This window comes from Ochotona princeps, chromosome 16, assembly GCF_030435755.1.
Source record: "Ochotona princeps isolate mOchPri1 chromosome 16, mOchPri1.hap1, whole genome shotgun sequence".
Taxonomy (NCBI): domain Eukaryota; kingdom Metazoa; phylum Chordata; class Mammalia; order Lagomorpha; family Ochotonidae; genus Ochotona; species Ochotona princeps.
Window position 1 is genome coordinate 56,331,845 of NC_080847.1, and position 16,521 is coordinate 56,348,365.

General features: G+C 69.5%; 3 protein-coding genes across 7 annotated transcripts; 1 reads left to right on the forward strand and 2 right to left on the reverse strand.

Annotated features, from left to right (window-relative positions):
- Window positions 1-410: 410 nt before the first annotated feature.
- CNOT3 (CCR4-NOT transcription complex subunit 3) lies at window positions 411-7,825 on the forward strand. Of its 5 annotated transcripts, none has more exons than XM_058674503.1 (18): window positions 411-691; window positions 2,442-2,557; window positions 2,637-2,704; window positions 2,782-2,856; window positions 2,993-3,082; window positions 3,162-3,290; window positions 3,401-3,469; window positions 3,847-4,069; window positions 4,153-4,286; window positions 4,470-4,526; window positions 5,067-5,415; window positions 5,494-5,617; window positions 5,885-6,083; window positions 6,403-6,502; window positions 6,584-6,782; window positions 6,859-6,991; window positions 7,206-7,331; window positions 7,514-7,825. In XM_058674503.1, exons 2-18 carry the CDS (start codon window positions 2,533-2,535, stop codon window positions 7,610-7,612), a joined length of 2,199 nt encoding a protein of 732 aa, XP_058530486.1. In that variant the 5' UTR covers window positions 411-691; window positions 2,442-2,532; the 3' UTR covers window positions 7,613-7,825. The 5 variants fall into 5 exon arrangements, with proteins under 5 accessions (XP_058530486.1, XP_058530487.1, XP_058530485.1 ...); XM_058674504.1 differs by having other exon boundaries at window positions 3,850-4,069; XM_058674502.1 differs by having other exon boundaries at window positions 412-691; window positions 3,374-3,469.
- LENG1 (leukocyte receptor cluster member 1) lies at window positions 7,819-10,740 on the reverse strand. The gene is made up of 4 exons (XM_004597114.2): window positions 10,409-10,740; window positions 9,231-9,389; window positions 8,320-8,585; window positions 7,819-8,075 (listed from the first exon to the last, which is right to left on the reverse strand). Exons 1-4 carry the CDS (start codon window positions 10,538-10,540, stop codon window positions 7,853-7,855), a joined length of 780 nt encoding a protein of 259 aa, XP_004597171.2. The 5' UTR covers window positions 10,541-10,740; the 3' UTR covers window positions 7,819-7,852.
- Window positions 10,741-10,974: 234 nt separating this feature from the next.
- TMC4 (transmembrane channel like 4) lies at window positions 10,975-16,333 on the reverse strand. Its single transcript, XM_004597113.2, has 15 exons — window positions 16,181-16,333; window positions 15,742-15,946; window positions 15,051-15,196; window positions 14,718-14,950; window positions 14,477-14,598; window positions 13,572-13,719; window positions 13,200-13,367; window positions 12,952-13,115; window positions 12,748-12,871; window positions 12,442-12,539; window positions 11,826-12,009; window positions 11,610-11,740; window positions 11,376-11,531; window positions 11,192-11,270; window positions 10,975-11,094 (listed from the first exon to the last, which is right to left on the reverse strand). Exons 1-15 carry the CDS (start codon window positions 16,257-16,259, stop codon window positions 11,032-11,034), a joined length of 2,100 nt encoding a protein of 699 aa, XP_004597170.2. The 5' UTR covers window positions 16,260-16,333; the 3' UTR covers window positions 10,975-11,031.
- Window positions 16,334-16,521: the final 188 nt, after the last annotated feature.

Here is a 16,521-nt window from a genome sequence, read left to right on the forward strand (position 1 = left end):
CAGCCAATGGCTTCAGGGCAGAGAGGCCTCCCGCAGCCAATGAAAACTTGACGGACGACTTCCCGCCCCTCATCAGCCTAGCTCCACCCCCCGACCAATTGGCTTAGAAGAGGGGGGTGGGTACAGCCAATCAGCACGACCCAGGCATCCTGATGGACGCGCGGGTCCTCGCGCTGGCGTGTTGTGCCTTGAGGCGGGAGGAGGAGGCGGGGCGGCGGAGAGAACCTGAGCCAATCCTGACCGGCCGCACGGGAGGCCAATCGAACGCCGCGCCCCGGACCGGCTGCCCAATCGGCGAGAGGGGACTGGCCGCATCCCTGCCAGCAACCAATCAGGAGCGGTCTTGGGCCAAGAGCGATTTGCCGCAGGAGCAATGATGGCCCTATATTCGGGGCACGGGGGCGGGCCGGCGCCAGAGACGAGAAGAGAGGAGGGGAGGCCTCCTCCGCCGCCGCCATCTTGGACCGGGCCCGGTCAGCTTCCGCGGAGCCATCGGCCAGACGCCGCGGCCTCCCTTGAGCCCCGACCCCCGTCGTCAGAACAGCCCCGGGCCCTCTGCCCCCACGCCCCGCTCCCGCTTCGCGCCGCTAGCGCCATAGCGCCCGGGCCCGGGGCGCGAGGAAGAGGCGGCGGGCGCTCGCCTCCCCCGCCTGTCGCGATACGCTCCTCGGCGGCGGTGCCAGCTCCCGTGGTGAGCGCGTCAGGCTCGGCTGGGCCGGACCCCTTCCCTCCCCGCCCCGGGCTCCGGGCGGGCGGGGGCGGCCCCTCGCGCGTCCGGAACGCCTGGCCGGGCGCCCTCCCGGAGGGGTGCGCGGCGCCCGCCCCTCCGGCTGCAAGGATGGAGGCGCCCTGGCTCAGGTGCCCGCGCTCTCGGTGCCGGCGGAGCGGGGAGCGGGGTGGGGGGCCGGCCCTGCGGGACCCCAAGGTGTGTGCACCCGCAGCGCCCCGGGAGCAGGGTCTTGGGGTACCCCCGGTGCGTGCCCGGAGCTCCCCTGGGGCCAGTGTGCAGGCCGGGGTCGCAGGGACCCGGGGCCTTTCTTGGGGCAAACTTCCCGCGCGCTCCTCTCGCGGACACCCCGTGTTCCTCGCAGCTCGCTCCGTCCGGCTTTTGTTTTTTGAAGGAAAGGTCTGGGGACGGAGTGGCCGTGGACAGCCGCCAGGTGCGGCTCCGGGCCACGGGATCCTGGACGCCCCGGAGAGTCTTGGCATGGGGGGGTCCCTGCCTGCACCTCGGGGGTGCCCCCACCCGCAAGCTCTGCGACCGGACACCCCAGGGTGCTCGCTGTCCCCGGGGAGCAGCCTGTCCAGGGTGGGAGCTTGTGGGGAGAGGGCTGTGTACCTCTGCCCTGCACAGCTCACCCCACTGCTCCCTCCATTGAGTGCCGTACGGAGGGGGTGTGTGTGTGGGCGTGTGGCTAGGAGTGCTGGGTGACTGGTTTGGGGGTGCTCGTGGGCAGGGTCCTGTGGGCTGCTGCGGGGGGGCGTGAGGTGCAGGCAGCCCCTTGAGTGGGTGCTGCTGCAGAGACCCACCCCTGTGCCTCTGGTCGGGCACTGCTGCCCCCGGGCCATCACTGCCCCTGCCAGTGCTGGCTTTGGGCTCCTGACTGCCAGTCCTGCTGGCCCGGCATGGGGCTGCACCCCATCCTCCATGGGCCTCCCCTGCTGGTCTGTGCCCCTCCTAGCCCTGCGGGGGCACACTGGGTCTTGAAGGGCATGCACCCCTGCCCCTCCAGCCTGGGCCCCTATGGGGTAGCTGAGGACTGGCTGGGGCTGCCTGGTGTGAGTGCTGTGCGCGTCTCTGGGCAGGCCTGGTCTGGGGCTCCCTAGGCCCCTCCTGGCCCCTCCTGTTGGCGTGAGGCTGTTGGTCCTTGGGGTGCAGCCATGCCCTCCCTGAGCTGGGGTGCTGCCTGGCACTTCATGTGCTCAGTCGCTTAGTGCGTGCTGCCCGTTGCTGGGGCCGAGGTGCTTTCCGCTGTCCTGACCAGGCGAGCCTTCTCTTTGCTCCCACGCGTGTCTTGGGCCCTCCTGTCTGACCCCAGAGCAAACCATTCCACAAGTTCTCAGGGGTGTCACCTGGCTTCCAGGTGGGGGGCTGACCTGTGTCCTCAGGTCTCAAAAGGGCCCGTGGGAGAAGATGGTGAGGTCCCCGAGGTGTGTACTCTGCCCTGGATTTAGGCCTGAAGCCCACCTGGGCTTGGTGTGTGCAGGCTGCAGGCGAGGGGCCGCGTCCCTGTGTCCTCTGTCGCCTGCCTGGTCTCTGCAGGAGGTGGCCTCGGGCAGCCCCTGCGCGCGGCACTGCCTGTGCCCTGGGGAGAGGGGAGTGCCCACCTGCTGCCCCTTCCTGGCCCCCGCACTGGGCAGCAGGGGAGTTGAGGGGGGACTGGCTGTGTGTCCAGGCAGTGAGCACGTCCCCCTCTGCCCTCCTGTGCCCGCCGCAGCAGCGCCCCGCGGGGACAGTGCCGACGCCCGCCCGTCTGCCGCAGTGGCCGTCTCCGGGGGAGCATGAAGAGAGCGCGTCCGTAGGCAGGGACCATGGCGGACAAGCGCAAGCTCCAAGGTACGGGCCGACCTGGGCCGGCTGCGGCAGCTGCCCCCTGGCCCGGGCCCCGGCTCCTGACGCCTGCTTCCCCCGGCAGGTGAGATTGACCGCTGCCTCAAGAAGGTGTCCGAGGGCGTGGAGCAGTTTGAGGATATTTGGCAGAAGGTACGGCTGTGGCCCTAGAAGCCCGGCTCCCGGGGCAGTGCGGGTCCTGCCCTGACCCCACACTGTCCATCCCTCAGCTCCACAACGCGGCCAACGCGAACCAGAAAGAAAAGTATGAGGCTGACCTAAAGAAGGAGATTAAGAAGCTGCAAGTGAGGGGGCCGGGGGCCGGACTCTCGTGTCCTGCGGGGGGGGGACCGGGAGAGCGGACTGCTGGGTCCCAGGGAGCAGAGGGAGCCGGGCCCCCCCTGCCGGGCCCCGGGCCAACGCGTGCTGCTCCCCGTGCAGCGGCTGAGGGACCAGATCAAGACATGGGTTGCGTCCAACGAGATCAAGGACAAGAGGCAGCTCATAGACAACCGCAAGCTCATCGAGACGGTAGGTGCCCAGGGCGGGCAGGTGGGCAGAGGCCACGGCTGGCCCTCGGCACCCCCTCCACCAACCGCGCTCTCCACAGCAAATGGAACGGTTCAAAGTTGTGGAGCGAGAGACCAAAACCAAAGCTTACAGCAAGGAGGGCCTGGGCCTGGCCCAGAAGGTGGACCCTGCCCAGAAGGAGAAGGAGGAGGTCGGCCAGTGGCTCACGGTGAGCGGGGTGGAGGAGAGGTGAGCGCGGGGCCCGGCTCCGCCCCGCACGAGCGCTGCCTCACGGCCTTCCTCTCTCCCCAGAATACCATTGACACCCTAAACATGCAGGTGGACCAGTTTGAGAGCGAAGTGGAGTCACTGTCCGTGCAGACGCGCAAGAAGAAAGGCGACAAGGATGTGAGTGGCCCTGCGGCCCACAGGTGGCGACCGGGTGTGGGAGTACGGCTGAGGCCCCGGGCCCTGGGGAGCAGGGATGCTGCCCAGAGAATTGCAGAAAGTGACTTGGTGTGTTCTGGTGGCACAGGAGCTGCGGGGGTCGTGGGGGCGTGGGGCGGGAACCAGAGGCGGGTCACGGGTCCTTGGAGAGGGGAGTCGGGGCAGGCGAAGGAGGCAGGCACCCTACAAAAATGGGGCAGCAGCATGTGTGCACCCCACCAGGGCCAGGGCTGCTGGCAGGCTTAGAGGGCTGCAGGAGGCCCCTGTGGGCCCGGGGCGGGAGCGGGGGCGGCGCCTGGCCCTGAGCCTGGCCCTGAGCCTGGCCCTGGGCTCGTCAGCAGAAGCAGGACCGCATCGAGGGCCTAAAGCGGCACATCGAGAAGCACCGTTACCACGTGCGCATGCTCGAGACCATCCTGCGCATGCTGGACAACGACTCCATCCTCGTGGACGCCATCCGCAAGATCAAGGACGACGTGGAGTACTACGTCGACTCCTCCCAGGATCCCGACTTCGAGGAGAACGAGTTCCTCTACGACGACCTGGACCTCGAGGACATTCGTGAGGCCCCGGGGCGGACCCGTGGGCAGCAGTGGGGCCGGGGGGCGGCACGGCCGGCTGAGCCCCCTGCCCTGCTCCCACAGCACAGGCGCTGGTCGCCACCTCCCCCCCGAGCCACAGCCACATGGAGGACGAGATCTTCAATCAGTCCAGCAGCACGCCCACCTCCACCACCTCCAGCTCCCCCATCCCCCCCAGCCCGGCCAACTGCACCACGGTGAGGCCCCCGAGGGCCTGGGTCGGGTGGCTGAGGGGCCTGCTGCTGCTGGGGGTCCGTGGGAGAGGTGAGGGGCAGGTGGGGGCGCTCAGAGCAGGGCTCTCGGGGGGCTGAGGAAGGCATTTGGGTGCTGGAGCAGAGGCCCTGGAGGTCACAGCCTCCTGCCTCGCCGTGTCCTCTCAGGAGAACTCGGAAGACGATAAGAAGAGGGGGCGCTCGACGGACAGTGAGGTCAGCCAGGTGGGTCTGGGCAGGGCTGGGTTCCAGCAGGCTTCCCGAGCTGCTGAGCGGGCAGGGGGAGGCGAGGCCAGCCATGACCTCACAGCCTGGGCAGTGACGTGAGAGCCACATGGGCTGGGTTCTGCGCCCTGCAGAGGGGGTCCTTGTGCCCGCAGCACTTGGCAGGGCCGGCACCCAGGCTGGTGCAGACAGGGCAGGCAGCCCCAGAGGCTGCTGTAGGGGAGCAGCGGAGGCGGGCAAGAGCAGCAGCCAGGCTCTCATCGGAGTTTCACGTGCCATGGGGGGCACCTCCCACTACCTCTGGGCTCCTCTGGGGCTCCCCATGGCCTTGTGGAGCTCAGGCTGTGTGCCACGCCACTTGTGGGAGTTAGGCTACAGAGGTCCCTCGCTGTCCCCGTGGTGGTGACAGCTGGGTCGTTGGCATATCCCAACATGGCCCAGAGGAGATGGGTAGGCTGGGTGCCATTGTGGGTGTCTGAGGCCTGGGGCTGGCCTGGGCCCCGCTGCCTGCCGGGCCTTCACCCTGGGCTCTCCCTGCAGTCTCCAGCCAAGAATGGCTCCAAGCCTGTGCACAGCGCCCAGCAGCCGCAGCCCCCCGCCGTGCCGCCCGCCTACTCTGGCCCCCCGCCTGCTGCCCCTGGCAACAACGGGGTCCCTACGCCAGCAGCACCAGCCAGCACCCTGGGGCCCAAGGCCAGTCCCGCCCCCAGCCACAACGCCGGTACTCCTGCCCCCTATGCCCAGGCCGTGGCCCCCTCGGCGCCCAGCGGGCCCAGCTCCTCCCAGCCCCGGCCCCCCAGTGTGCAGCCGAGTGGGGGCGCTGGCGCAGGCAGCGCTGGCAGCGGTGGCAGTACAGGGGGCGGTGCTGGCAAGCAGAACGGTGCCACCAGTAAGTGCAGCCGTGGCAGGGGGGATTGGGAGAGGGTGGGCAGTGGCCCGCAGCCCCTGACTGTCCCTCTTCCCGCAGGTTACAGCTCAGTTGTGGCGGACAGCCCCGCAGAGGCAGCTCTGGGCAGCAGTGGGGGCAGCAGCGCCAGCAGCCAGGCCCTGGGGGCCCCTTCAGGCCCCCACAACCCCCCGCCCAGCGCCTCGTGAGTGTCCTGGCCAGCGCAGGGAGCAGGGCAGGGTGGAAGGCTTCAGGCACGGTGGCCCCGAGTGCAGCGGCCAGCCCTGCCCTCTGGCTGGGTGTCGGGTACCTGTGCGCCCTCAGCCGGGACATGTGGGTAGCTTGTTCTCTGGCTGAGGTGGGCCAGGCCCACAGGCCTTCCTCTCTGGCCCTGGAGGGGCAGCCCCTGCGGAGCCCCCCATGCATGTCCTGCCTCTCCAGCCTGAGCTGCTCTCCTGTCCACCTCCCCCAGGAAGGAGCCCAGTGCAGCAGCCCCAGCAGGGGCAGGGGGCGTGGCCCCAGGTTCAGGGAACACCTCAGGGGGGCCCAGCCTGCTGGTGCCACTGTCCGTGAACCCGCCCAGCTCCCCGACGCCCAGCTTCAGCGAGGCCAAGGCTCCCGGTGCTCTCCTCAACGGGCCCCCCCAGTTTACTGCCGCCCCAGAGATCAAGGTGAGTTGGCGGCCCTGCCCCTGCCAGCTCACTCTCTGGACCTGTCTGCCCACTCCTCGCCCTCAGTGGGCCCTGTGGCGCTGGGTGCCTGCTCACCTCGCCGCCAGACCTCAGTCTCGGCCCTGGTCCATTCATGAGCCACACTGCTGTCAGCTTGGTGTGAGCTGGCACCTGCCTCACTGTCCCCTTCTGGGCGGGGTGCCGACCTCCCTGCATCCCAGTGAACTCCCCAGGAGTGTGTGTGTGGCACGCACGCCCTCCCAGCGGGGCCTGTCGGGTGGCTGCATCAGTTTCAGGCCAGGCCCCTTGCCTTCCCCAGGCCCCCGAGCCACTGAGCTCCCTCAAGTCCATGGCGGAGCGAGCAGCCCTCAGCTCTGGCATCGAGGACCCTGTGCCAACGCTGCACCTCACGGAGCGAGGTGAGGGTGGGGGGTGGCGCGGGGCAGGCCCCGAGTGCAGCCGGTCCGTGCGCGGCCACTGAGGCCACCTGCCCCCCGCAGACATCCTCCTGGGCAGTACCTCTGCGCCCCCGGCCTCGGCGCAGCCGCCGCTGCAGCTCTCGGAGGTGAACATCCCGCTGTCGCTGGGCGTGTGTCCCCTGGGGCCCGTGCCCCTCAGCAAGGAGCAGCTGTACCAGCAGGCCATGGAGGAGGCCGCCTGGCACCACATGCCACACCCCTCCGACTCAGAGCGCATCCGGTGAGCGTCTGCGGGAAGACGCCCACAGTGGGGGACCGGCCTGCATGCCCCGCACTGACCCTGTGTGCTCCCACAGGCAGTACCTTCCCAGGAACCCCTGCCCCACGCCCCCCTACCACCACCAGATGCCCCCCCCGCACTCGGACACGGTGGAGTTCTACCAGCGCCTGTCCACCGAGACGTTGTTTTTCATCTTCTACTACCTGGAGGTACAGCAGGGACCCTGAGGCTGGAGGATCCGCACCCGAGGGCAGGCTGGCACCCTACTGGCTCCGCGCTGGGCAGGCCTGGAGCTTGGGGCCGCCCCCTCTGCTGGCCAGGGGCCACGTGGGGCCGCCACCTGCTCTCCCCCCACTGGCTTCTCTGTCGCCAGTTCCACTTCTGGCCTCACCAGTGGGTGTGCCTCCACCCTGTCTCCCCCAGGGCACCAAGGCACAGTACCTGGCAGCCAAGGCCCTGAAGAAGCAGTCATGGCGGTTCCACACCAAGTACATGATGTGGTTCCAGAGGCACGAGGAGCCCAAGACCATCACCGACGAGTTTGAGCAGGTGAGGCCCACGCGGCCCCTCCTCCCGTCCTCCCCCAGTGCCCGTGGGCAGCTGTGCAGGTGGTCCCCTGGGGTGAGCGCCCCTCCTTGCTGCGGGGGTGGGGGTGGTGTGAGGGTCAGCCAGCCTCCTGTGCCAGCGGCCTTTGCCAGCCTGCTCTCTGACCGCCTTCGCCCCCCTGCCAGGGCACCTACATCTACTTCGACTACGAGAAGTGGGGCCAGCGCAAGAAGGAAGGCTTCACCTTCGAGTACCGCTACCTGGAGGACCGGGACCTCCAGTGACGCGGGCCCTCCCCGCATGCTCCCGCCCGGCCCAGCGAGGGCGCCACCCTGGACTGGGGCACCCCTCCCCGGCAGCAGGAGGGGGCTGGGGACCCGCCGCCTCCGCCCCGCCCTGGGGCCCAGGGCTGCTCCCTCCCCTCCCCAGTGAGGGACATTTTTTGGTAAACCTATTTTCATTTTGGAAAATATTTATGAATAAATAGTTTTATATGACGGCTGGCCGCAGCCTCCCTGCGCCCCTCAGGAGGGGGTGGGCTGGGGGGCCTGGCCGCGGGCACGCCGCGCCAGCTGCGGATGGTACTGGGAGTTATACCGTCGCCGCCGCTCGTCGAGCTCCTCCTGGTCCTCGGCCGGCCCCTGCAGGTCCTGGCCCCGCACCCGCGCCAGCAGGGCCTCCGCCCGCGCCCGCTCCGCCGCCTCCCGCCGCAAACGCTCCGCCCGCAGCTGGGCCAGGGATGGGGGTCTGGGGAGAAGAGGACGGTCAGAAAGCGGGGGCCCCTCAGTCCTGCTGCCCCACTGCAAGCAGCCACCTGGTGTCGGGGTGCAGGGGCCCTCCCACGTCCTGGTTCAACTGCCGCAGCTGGCACCCAGCTGGCCCTCTGCTCAGCCAGCCCCTATGCCGGGCACAGCCCTGCTCTGTCAGCCAGGTGGGCCAAGCCCCCAACGCCACCACCCCCAGAGCCGCCCTGGGCTGGTGCCCTCCTTACCCAGGGGGCCGCTGGCTGCTGGGCCCCTCCTTCCTGTCCTTGGCACGGGCGGCGTCCTGGCCACCGCTGTGTCGCCGCTTCCTGCCCAGCTGCTGCTGCATCTCGCGCAGGGGGTCCAGGTGGCTCTTGACCTTCTCGTCGGGGGCCGGGCCGGCAGGGGGGGCCCTGCGCCCCGGGGGCAGCTGGTACCAGGGCGGCTGCGTCTGGGCCTCGGCCGCGCTCTGGCCCAGGTACGTCAGGATGCCCAGCGCCTTCTCCTGCCGCTCCTGCGGCCAGAACCGGGCTGAAGATCCCAGCGGGCCTCCCGACACATGCCCCTCACCTCCGGGCGGGGCCTCCCCGCGCCCACAGCTCCTCACCTCCTCCCCGCGCCCACAGCCCCTCACCTCCTCCCCGCGCCCACAACCCTCACCTCCTCCCCGCGCCCACAGCCTCTCACCCACCTCCTCCCCGCGCCCACAGCCTCTCACCCACCTCCTCCCCGCGCCCACAACCCTCACCTCCTCCCCGCGCCCACAGCCCCTCACCCACCTCCTCCCCGCGCCCACAGCCCCTCACCCACCTCCTCCCCGCGCCCACAGCCTCTCACCCACCTCCTCCCCGCGCCCACAGCCTCTCACCCACCTCCTCCCCGCGCCCACAGCCCCTCACCCACCTCCTCCCCGCGCCCACAGCCCCTCACCCACCTCCTCCCCGCGCCCACAGCCCCTCACCCACCTCCTCCCCGCGCCCACAGCCTCTCACCCACCTCCTCCCCGCGCCCACAGCCTCTCACCCACCTCCTCCCCGCGCCCACAGCCTCTCACCTCCTCCCCGCGCCCACAGCCTCTCACCTCCTCCCCGCGCCCACAGCCCCTCACCCACCTCCTCCCCGCGCCCACAACCCTCCCCTCCTCCCCGCGCCCACTCACCTTCTCCTGTCGCTGCTCCTCCTCGTGCTCCTTGTTGCCACTGCTCACCCCGCCTTTGCCCTCCAGCAGCTCCCGGAACAGGTCCACCGGCCTGGCCGCCTCGGGCTCGGGCAGCGCCTGCTGCCGCCTGGCCCTGCTGCGCAGCAGCTCGGTGCGTGCCTGGGGGACAGGGACGGTCACATGTCACCCCTGGACACGGGCAGACGCAGTGACCACATCCGGGTGGGCCACAGACCCTGGCACATTCCCACTCGCTGCTGACACCTGGGGCCTGAGCTACCACGCAGGGTCTGTTTCTGCAGCTTTCAGTCTTTTGAAGTGAGGGACCGGCGCGGTAGCCTAGTGGCTAAAGTCCTGGCCTCGCACACATCGGGATCCAATATGGGCGCCAGTTTCAATCCTGGCTGCTCCACTTCCCATCCAGCTCCCTGCTTGTGGCCTGGGGAAGGAGTCAAGGACGGCCCAAAGCCTTGGGACCCTGCACCCGCGTGGGAGACCCAGAGGCTCCTGGCTCTGGACTGCCTCAGCTCCAGCCATCAGGCCACTTGAGGAATGAATCAACGGACGGAAGATCTTTCTCTCTGTATATCTGATTTTCCAATAAAAAAATCTTTTTTAAAAATAAGAGTTCTTGGGCCGGGCGGCGTGGCCTAGCGGCTAAAGTCCTCGCCTTGAACGCCCTGGGATCCCATGTGGGCGCCAGTTCTAATCCCGGCAGCTCCACTTCCCATCCAGCTCCCTGCTTGTGGCCTGGGAAAGCAGTCGAGGACGGCCCAATGCATTGGGACCCTGCACCCGTGTGGGAGACCCGGAAGAGGTTCCAGGTTCCCGGCATCGGATCGGCGCGCCTCGGCCCGTTGCGGCTCACTTGGGGAGTGAATCATCGGACGGAGGATCTTCCTCTCTGTCTCTCCTCCTCTCTGTATATCTGGCTGTAATAAAATGAGTAAATTTTTTTTTAAAATACGAGTTCTTTTGCAAGGCACAGTTGAAAGACGGACAGACCCTGCACCGACTGCCCACAGGGCACGGGCAGTGTGGCCCAGGCACCCTGGCCGCTAGCAGGCAGCGGGTCTCGAACCTGCACCCGCACGGGGAGCTGTCAGCCTCCCGGGCCCCGAACCCGCGCCGCGCAGGGCCGCCGCTCCCTCCCGGCCCCGGTGGCGCCCGGCCCGCACCTCCGTCTCGGCCAGCAGCGCCCTCCGCTCCCGCTCCCGCTCCTCCTCCCGGGCCCGCGCCTCGTCGCGCCGCACGCGGGCCACATTGTCCTTGTTGCGGACGTGCCAACTCTTCTTCGGCAAGATGTTCATGGCGCCGCCGCCGCCGCGCACTGACGGGCGCGCCCGCTTCCCCGCGCTTCCGCTCGGCCTAGGGGCGGGCTCGCTTCCTGTTGTGCCTGCCTCGCCCGCCGATTGGTCCCCAGTGAATTAGCCCGCCCCCGTCCTGCAGCGACAGGCGATTGGCTAAGGCGTCTCCTTAGCCACGGCGACGTTGCCTAGCGACCGCGTTCCGCCTTGCGAGTCAATCACGGGCGGCCCCGCCCCCGACGCGGCGGGAACGGCCTCCGATTGGCCGGATACGTCACGCTCGCTCGCCCGCACGTGGACCGACCCGCTGGAAGGACGCGGCTTTGCATGCGAGCTGAGTGTTTTTATTGATGCGGGGAAGAGGGGCGCTGGGGGACCATGGGTGCTGGGGGATCGGTAAGCTGGGGGGCCGAGGGGTCGGGGCGCTGGGGAACCTAGGGGTCGGGAAGCTGGGGGGTCGGGGCAGGACCAAGGCACCCTCCGGCCCCCGGCGCTCACCCCTGGGCCGCGCTCAGCGCCACGGCGCGCTGCGCCAGGAAGACTTTGTTCTGCGCCTCCTGCGGGCAGAGGGCGAGGGGTGAGGCGGGCAGAGGGCGAGGGGCGAGGCGGCCGCCCGCCAGCCCCGGGCCGCCCGGGGAGCCGAGCCTCGCTCACCGTCTGGATCTGCCGTTGCAGCTCCGAGATGAGGCGCCCGTACGAGTTGGCCACGGCCACGGTGTAGGCCAGCAGGATGCTGCGGGGAAGGGCGGCCCGTGAGCGGCCGAGCAGGGGGTCCGCACCCCTCGCACCTGCACACCAGCAGCAGGGGCTCCGCACCCCGCGCCCCTCGCCCCCGCACCTGCACACCAGCAGCAGGGGGACTGCGAACGCCTGCGTGCCCAGGAAGAAGAGGAAGTCCTGGGTGGCCTGCGGGAGGCCCTCGATGGCCCGCGGGATCTGCGCCCACATGGACGGGAGGCCGCGGAAGGGCCCGCACGGCCTGGACGGCGGGATGCTGCGGGCAGAGGGGGCGTGATGCGGGAGCTGCGGGCGGCAGGGAGGCTGGCTCGCCGCGGGGCGCGCCCTCACGCACAGGAAGATGCTGTAGAGCACCGGCACCGCCGACACGGCCAGGCCCAGCAGCAGCACCAGCGGGAAGAAGAAGTTGGCGGTGGAGGCGCGGAAGGTGCGCGAGGCCGGCGAGCAGGTGGCGAAGAGCGTCACCTGCGGGCGGAAGGGGCGGGGTCTTCGGCCTGGCCCGGAAGTCGGGTTGCCCCGAGCGTTCCCGCTACGCACGGCCCGTCCGTACCTTCTTCTGGTAGAAGAGCAGTAGGAACTTGGCCGTGTTGAGCAGCGGCAGCAAAGGGCAGAAGAAAGTGCCCACCCAGACCACCGTCTGCGCGTAGATGAGCCCCAGCACCTCGTCGGGCACCTCGAACTCCAGGGTCCCCGCCAGGCGGCCCAGGGCTCCGGGGCAGTGGGCGCACAGCAGCCTGCGGGGCGGGGCCGGTGAGGGGCGGGGCCGGGCTGTCCCACCAGCCAATGGGAGAGCAGCGCGTCAGGGGCGGACAGCGTGAGGGCGCGGGCGCCGCGCCTTCTGCGTCCCGCCAGCCAATCGGAGGGGAGTGCGTCGGAGGCGGGGACAGACTGAGGGCGTGGCCGCTAGTCCTCCCCCGCCAGCCAATCGGAGAGGAGTGCGTCGGAGGCGGGACTTCAAGGTTCGAGGGGGTGTGTCGTGAGGGCGTGGCCGCCTGGCCTTCCCGCCCCCGGCATCCCACCAGCCAATCGGAGGGGAGTGCGTTGGGGGCGGGTTTGAGAGGGTGTGTTGAGGGCGGGGCCAGCATCGTTGCGGGGTGTGGCCTGTGATTCGGCCCCCACCGGGGCGGGGCCATGGCGGGGGGCGGGGCTTGTGGGGCGGGGCTCACTTGCGAGGGAACTGGACCAGCAGCGTGATGGCCAGGCCGGTCAGCAGGTCGAAGAGCAGCAGCTTGTACATCTCCTGGCCCACCCGGGTCTCCCAGCACTGCGGGAGCGAGCACGTTGGAAGGGCCTCCTCCAGGCCCACCGACCCCACACTCCCTCCCTGCCTGGACCCCCAGGCCCACCGACCCCACACTCCCACTCTCTCCTGGACCTCCAGGCCCACCGACCCCACACTCCCTCCCACGCCTGGACTCCCAGGCCCACCGACCCCACACTCGGCCCCTGCCCTGCCCGCCCGGGGTCCCCACCGGGAGCTCCTTGTTGTAGCCGCAGCCCTGGCAGCCCTCGGCCTCGGCGTTGCCGCCGCAGGTGATCTGCGCCCAGAGGGAGAAGAGCAGGACGACCAGCGAGGCGAGGCGCAGGAACACGGTCCTGGGGGAGAGGGGGCGGTGGACGGCGGCACCCCGACACCCCTGGCCCCGCTGGGCGCGCCCACCCGTCCCGGCGGGAACCTCAGCAGGATGAACACGATCTGGCGGCCCCGCGTGTAGCCCTCCAGGGGGGCGATGAGCTTGAACACGGGGGGCAGCACGAAGTTGACGGCCGAGATGAACACGGACGGCAGGTAGTTGACCAGGAGCTGCAGCAGCGGCGTCTGCTGCACCAGGGGCGTCTCCTACGGGAGCAGGGCGCGCAGGAGGACAGGCCTCGGGGTCCCTCCATACCCCGCACCGCTCCCCGGGGAACGTGCGCCCCGCACCTGCAGCTGCACGGTGTACCCCGTGGCCCAGTAGACGCCGTAGAAGGCCGCGCCCAGGAGCGCCAGCACCAGCAGGTTGAGCAGCGCGCGCACCGCCCACAGGCGCACCGTCTGGCCCAGCGTGCGCCCCGCGGCCTGGCGCCGCACCACGGCTTCCTCCAGCTCCACCTGGGCCAGGGCAGACACGCGCTTCCGTCGCCCAGTCCCGCCCAGCCCCGCCCAGAGCCCCCTCCCCCAAGGGAGCCGTCAGCGCCCATCGTGGGGCCGCGCCTGGAACCGGGGCGCCTGACTGCTCCCTGCTTGAGGCTGCGCCCTTCGACCCGGGGCGTCCCGCCGGCCTCCCCGCAGTCCCGCCCACTCGCCCCGGCGCACCTGCAGCTCGTACAGGATCTTGCGTTGGCGCAGCCGCACGTGCACGTCCCCGCGGAGGCCGAAGTCCCAGGCGGTGAACACCCGGTGGCTGTAGCTGGTCAGAGTCCCCGACTCGGCCAGCAGCATCTGCTTCATCCCGGACACGGAGCTGCAAGAGGGACACGGGCGTGCCAGGGTGGGAGCGGGGCCGGCTCGACTTGGCCCCACCCCTTGCTGGTGTGGACCCCCCCACACCGTATTGGCTGGAGCTGAGCCAATCAGGAGCCTCTCCCAGCTCTCCCACGCGGGTGCAGGGTCCCGTCCTCGACTGCTTTCCCAGGCCACAGGCAGGGAGCTGGATGGGAAGTGGGGCTGCCGGGACGTGAACTGGCACCCATGTCTGATGCCGGTGCCTCAGGCAGAGGACTAGCCTGTTGAACCACAGCGCTGGTTCCAGAGCTGTCTTCTTTAAAAGCCAGTACCAGACCAGCAAGTCTGCGGGCTCTGGAAGCTGCAGCGAGCCCAAGGCAACATCTTCACCCACCTAGCCCACCTTGCCCCCTCTGCCTGCAACACGAGGCACAAAACCCTCTCCCACTCAAAGACTTCGCTTGAACGCCCCGTGCTCGGTGGGCCTGTGGCAAACAGCCAGCCAGATGCCGCCTGGGATAGCTACGTCCTCACACCACAGGCCCTGTTTGCGTCCGGGCTCTGCTCCTGAGCCGGCAGGTGCTGGCTCAAGTGCTCGGACCCCTGGCACCCACATGGGAGGCCCACCTCTGGCCTGGCCCAGCCCTGGCCGTGGCAGGGAGTGAGCCAGCGGAGGGAAGGCCTCTCTGTCTCAACTCTGCTTTTCAAATAAATTCATCTTTAAAAAGTCTCATTTTGGCTCAAACACAAAAGGCCCCACCCTGGGGTGTGCTCACCGTTGCAAGATGAGCACCAGGCTGAGGAGGCTGATGGCAAAGGCAGAGCACAGGTAGGGCACGGCCAGGCGCGGGCGGGCCGGGAAGTAGCCGTAGAAGAGAGGGGACCATTCCAGGTAACCCTGCGGGGAGACGGGCAGGACGGGGGTACGGGGGCTGGACAGGGAGGCCTGCGGGGAGAGACAGGCAGGTCGGGGCTGCAGGAGCTGGGCAGGCAACTCCCCTGGACCCTGGCACTCACCTCTCCCGAGAGCAAGTTGAAGAGCTGGGAGAGGAAGGTGACCAGGCCTGGGGAGTGGGGGTTGTAGGTCCCACAGGGTGAGGAGGGGTCAGGGGCTGGGGACCCTGGGGGAGCCCCGTCCAGCCAGGTGGGCAGCAGCACCATGCAGACCACCAGCAGCACGGCCAGTAAGTTGAGAAAGAGCAGGAAACGCAGCAGCGAGAAGTAGGACTCGGTGCCGGCGCCGAACTGTCCTGCAGGGGGCGGCCGAGAGACGGTGGGGAGCGCCCCATTGCTGCAGAATCCACACCCACCACCCCACATCAGCGCTCGGGCCCAGGACGCGCCTCGCACCCCCGATCCTCTTCAGGGTCCATGCCCAGGGCTTCAGCCTGTGGATGCGCTTCCTCGTCCTCTCCCGGGACCCGCGGAGCAGCCTGGCCCAGCGGGTCCTGCGGGATTCCGAGCCGTAGGCTGTCCGGTCCCAGGCCTGGTTCTGCCTGAGAGGGAAATCAAGTCAGAGGCAGCCCCCAGCGGGGATCGGGCAGGGAAGGGGCAGCTGCCTATCCATGGCACCTAGCCACAAGGACACAGCTCAGCTAGGTGGCCGCCCAGGACTCCATGTCCAAGGGCAGGAGCTCCTGGAGGCTCCAGTCAGAGGTAGAGCTGCGAGGCAAAGTCCCAGGTAAGACCCAAGTGAGAGGGTCCCCTGGGGGGCCAGGGGCGTCCACTAGCCCCGGAGGCTGCACGCGGGGTTCCATGCACTTGTCTGGCCACGGTCCAGCCAGACAGGGACGCAGGGTGCACAGGAGGAGGAAAACAGAAACCCAGGAAGGATAGGGGAGGCGGGCTGGTGCAACTCTGGCACCAGGGACAGGGTGTGGCACCTGCAGTTCCGACTGAGTGGAGACAGAGAAAGGGGACCCGCAGTGATGGGGGGTGGGATATAGAAGAGGAAGGAAGAGCCGCCCTGGAGGCCAGCGCCCTGGAGGCCAGCGGGAGCAGCTGGGGAGAGGACAGGACAGGGACGGGGCTGGGCCCTCACCTGTGCGCCCGGCGGGCCGCCATGGGCCAGGGCAGCGCCCGCGGGGCCTGCGGCTCCTCCAGCTCTGGCGGGGCCTCTGCAGGGGTCTGGCTGCCGCTTCTCTCCTCCTCCCCCTCCAGGGCCCCCCAGGGCGGCACCCCGGGGCCACGGTAGCGCAGGGTGGCAGCACTGGGGAGTTCACTCAGCACAGAGGCCAGGGACTTCCCTGGGCAGGAGGGCAGGGGGCAAGTAAAGCCATGGGGGGACACAGCTGTCCCCTGCAGAGTCCAGCCCAGCCCTCCTCCCTCACACCCAGGGGTCCAGCCCAGACCCTCCTCCCTCACACCCAGGGGTCCAGCCCAGACCTTCCTCCCTCACACCCAGGGGTCCAGCCCCAGCTCTTTCCCTCCCTCTCCAACTTCCCCCTAGCCTGAAAGTTGGCTGGCTCTGAGCCGCCCACCTCCTGCGGGGCCTCGCAGGGCCGGCCATTCCCCGGAGGGGCTCCAGGCTCCGGACTCCCAGGCCAGGTTTCCTGCCATGGCCCCGGGGCTCGCTCGCCGCCGCTTCCCGGTTTCCGTCTGCTGGCCAGGGCGGCCGGGGCGGGGACTGGGCCCAGGTGAGGGCGGCGCCCGAGGCGGGCGTGCCTGCCTCCCCGCGGCCGGAGGGAGGACGGCGGCGCTCAGGTCCCAGACCCCACACGCGCACGAGGCTCCTGGCGCAAGGTTTTATTGGGAAAGATTCACGGTTCCGACAGAGGGCTGAGGGCAGTCGGTGGTCCCCTGCAGGCGTGACCCTGTGCCC

Coding starts and splice junctions, on each gene's coding strand:
- CNOT3 (XM_058674502.1), top strand. CDS start 2,533: ATGGCGGACAAGCGCAAGCTCCAAG. Junction 3,291..3,373: donor AGGTCGGCCAGTGGCTCACG/GTGAGCGGGGTG, acceptor CTCTCTCCCCAG/AATACCATTGACACCCTAAA. Junction 6,503..6,583: donor GCTGCACCTCACGGAGCGAG/GTGAGGGTGGGG, acceptor TGCCCCCCGCAG/ACATCCTCCTGGGCAGTACC.
- LENG1 (XM_004597114.2), bottom strand. CDS start 10,540: ATGAACATCTTGCCGAAGAAGAGTTGGCACGTCCGCAACAAGGACAAT. Junction 9,390..10,408: donor CGCTGCTGGCCGAGACGGAG/GTGCGGGCCGGG, acceptor CCTGTCCCCCAG/GCACGCACCGAGCTGCTGCG. Junction 8,076..8,319: donor AGCAGCCAGCGGCCCCCTGG/GTAAGGAGGGCA, acceptor TCTTCTCCCCAG/ACCCCCATCCCTGGCCCAGC.
- TMC4 (XM_004597113.2), bottom strand. CDS start 16,259: ATGGCAGGAAACCTGGCCTGGGAGTCCGGAGCCTGGAGCCCCTCCGGG. Junction 14,599..14,717: donor TCAACTTGCTCTCGGGAGAG/GTGAGTGCCAGG, acceptor GTCTCCCCGCAG/GGTTACCTGGAATGGTCCCC. Junction 11,741..11,825: donor TGCTCTTCTACCAGAAGAAG/GTACGGACGGGC, acceptor TTCCGCCCGCAG/GTGACGCTCTTCGCCACCTG.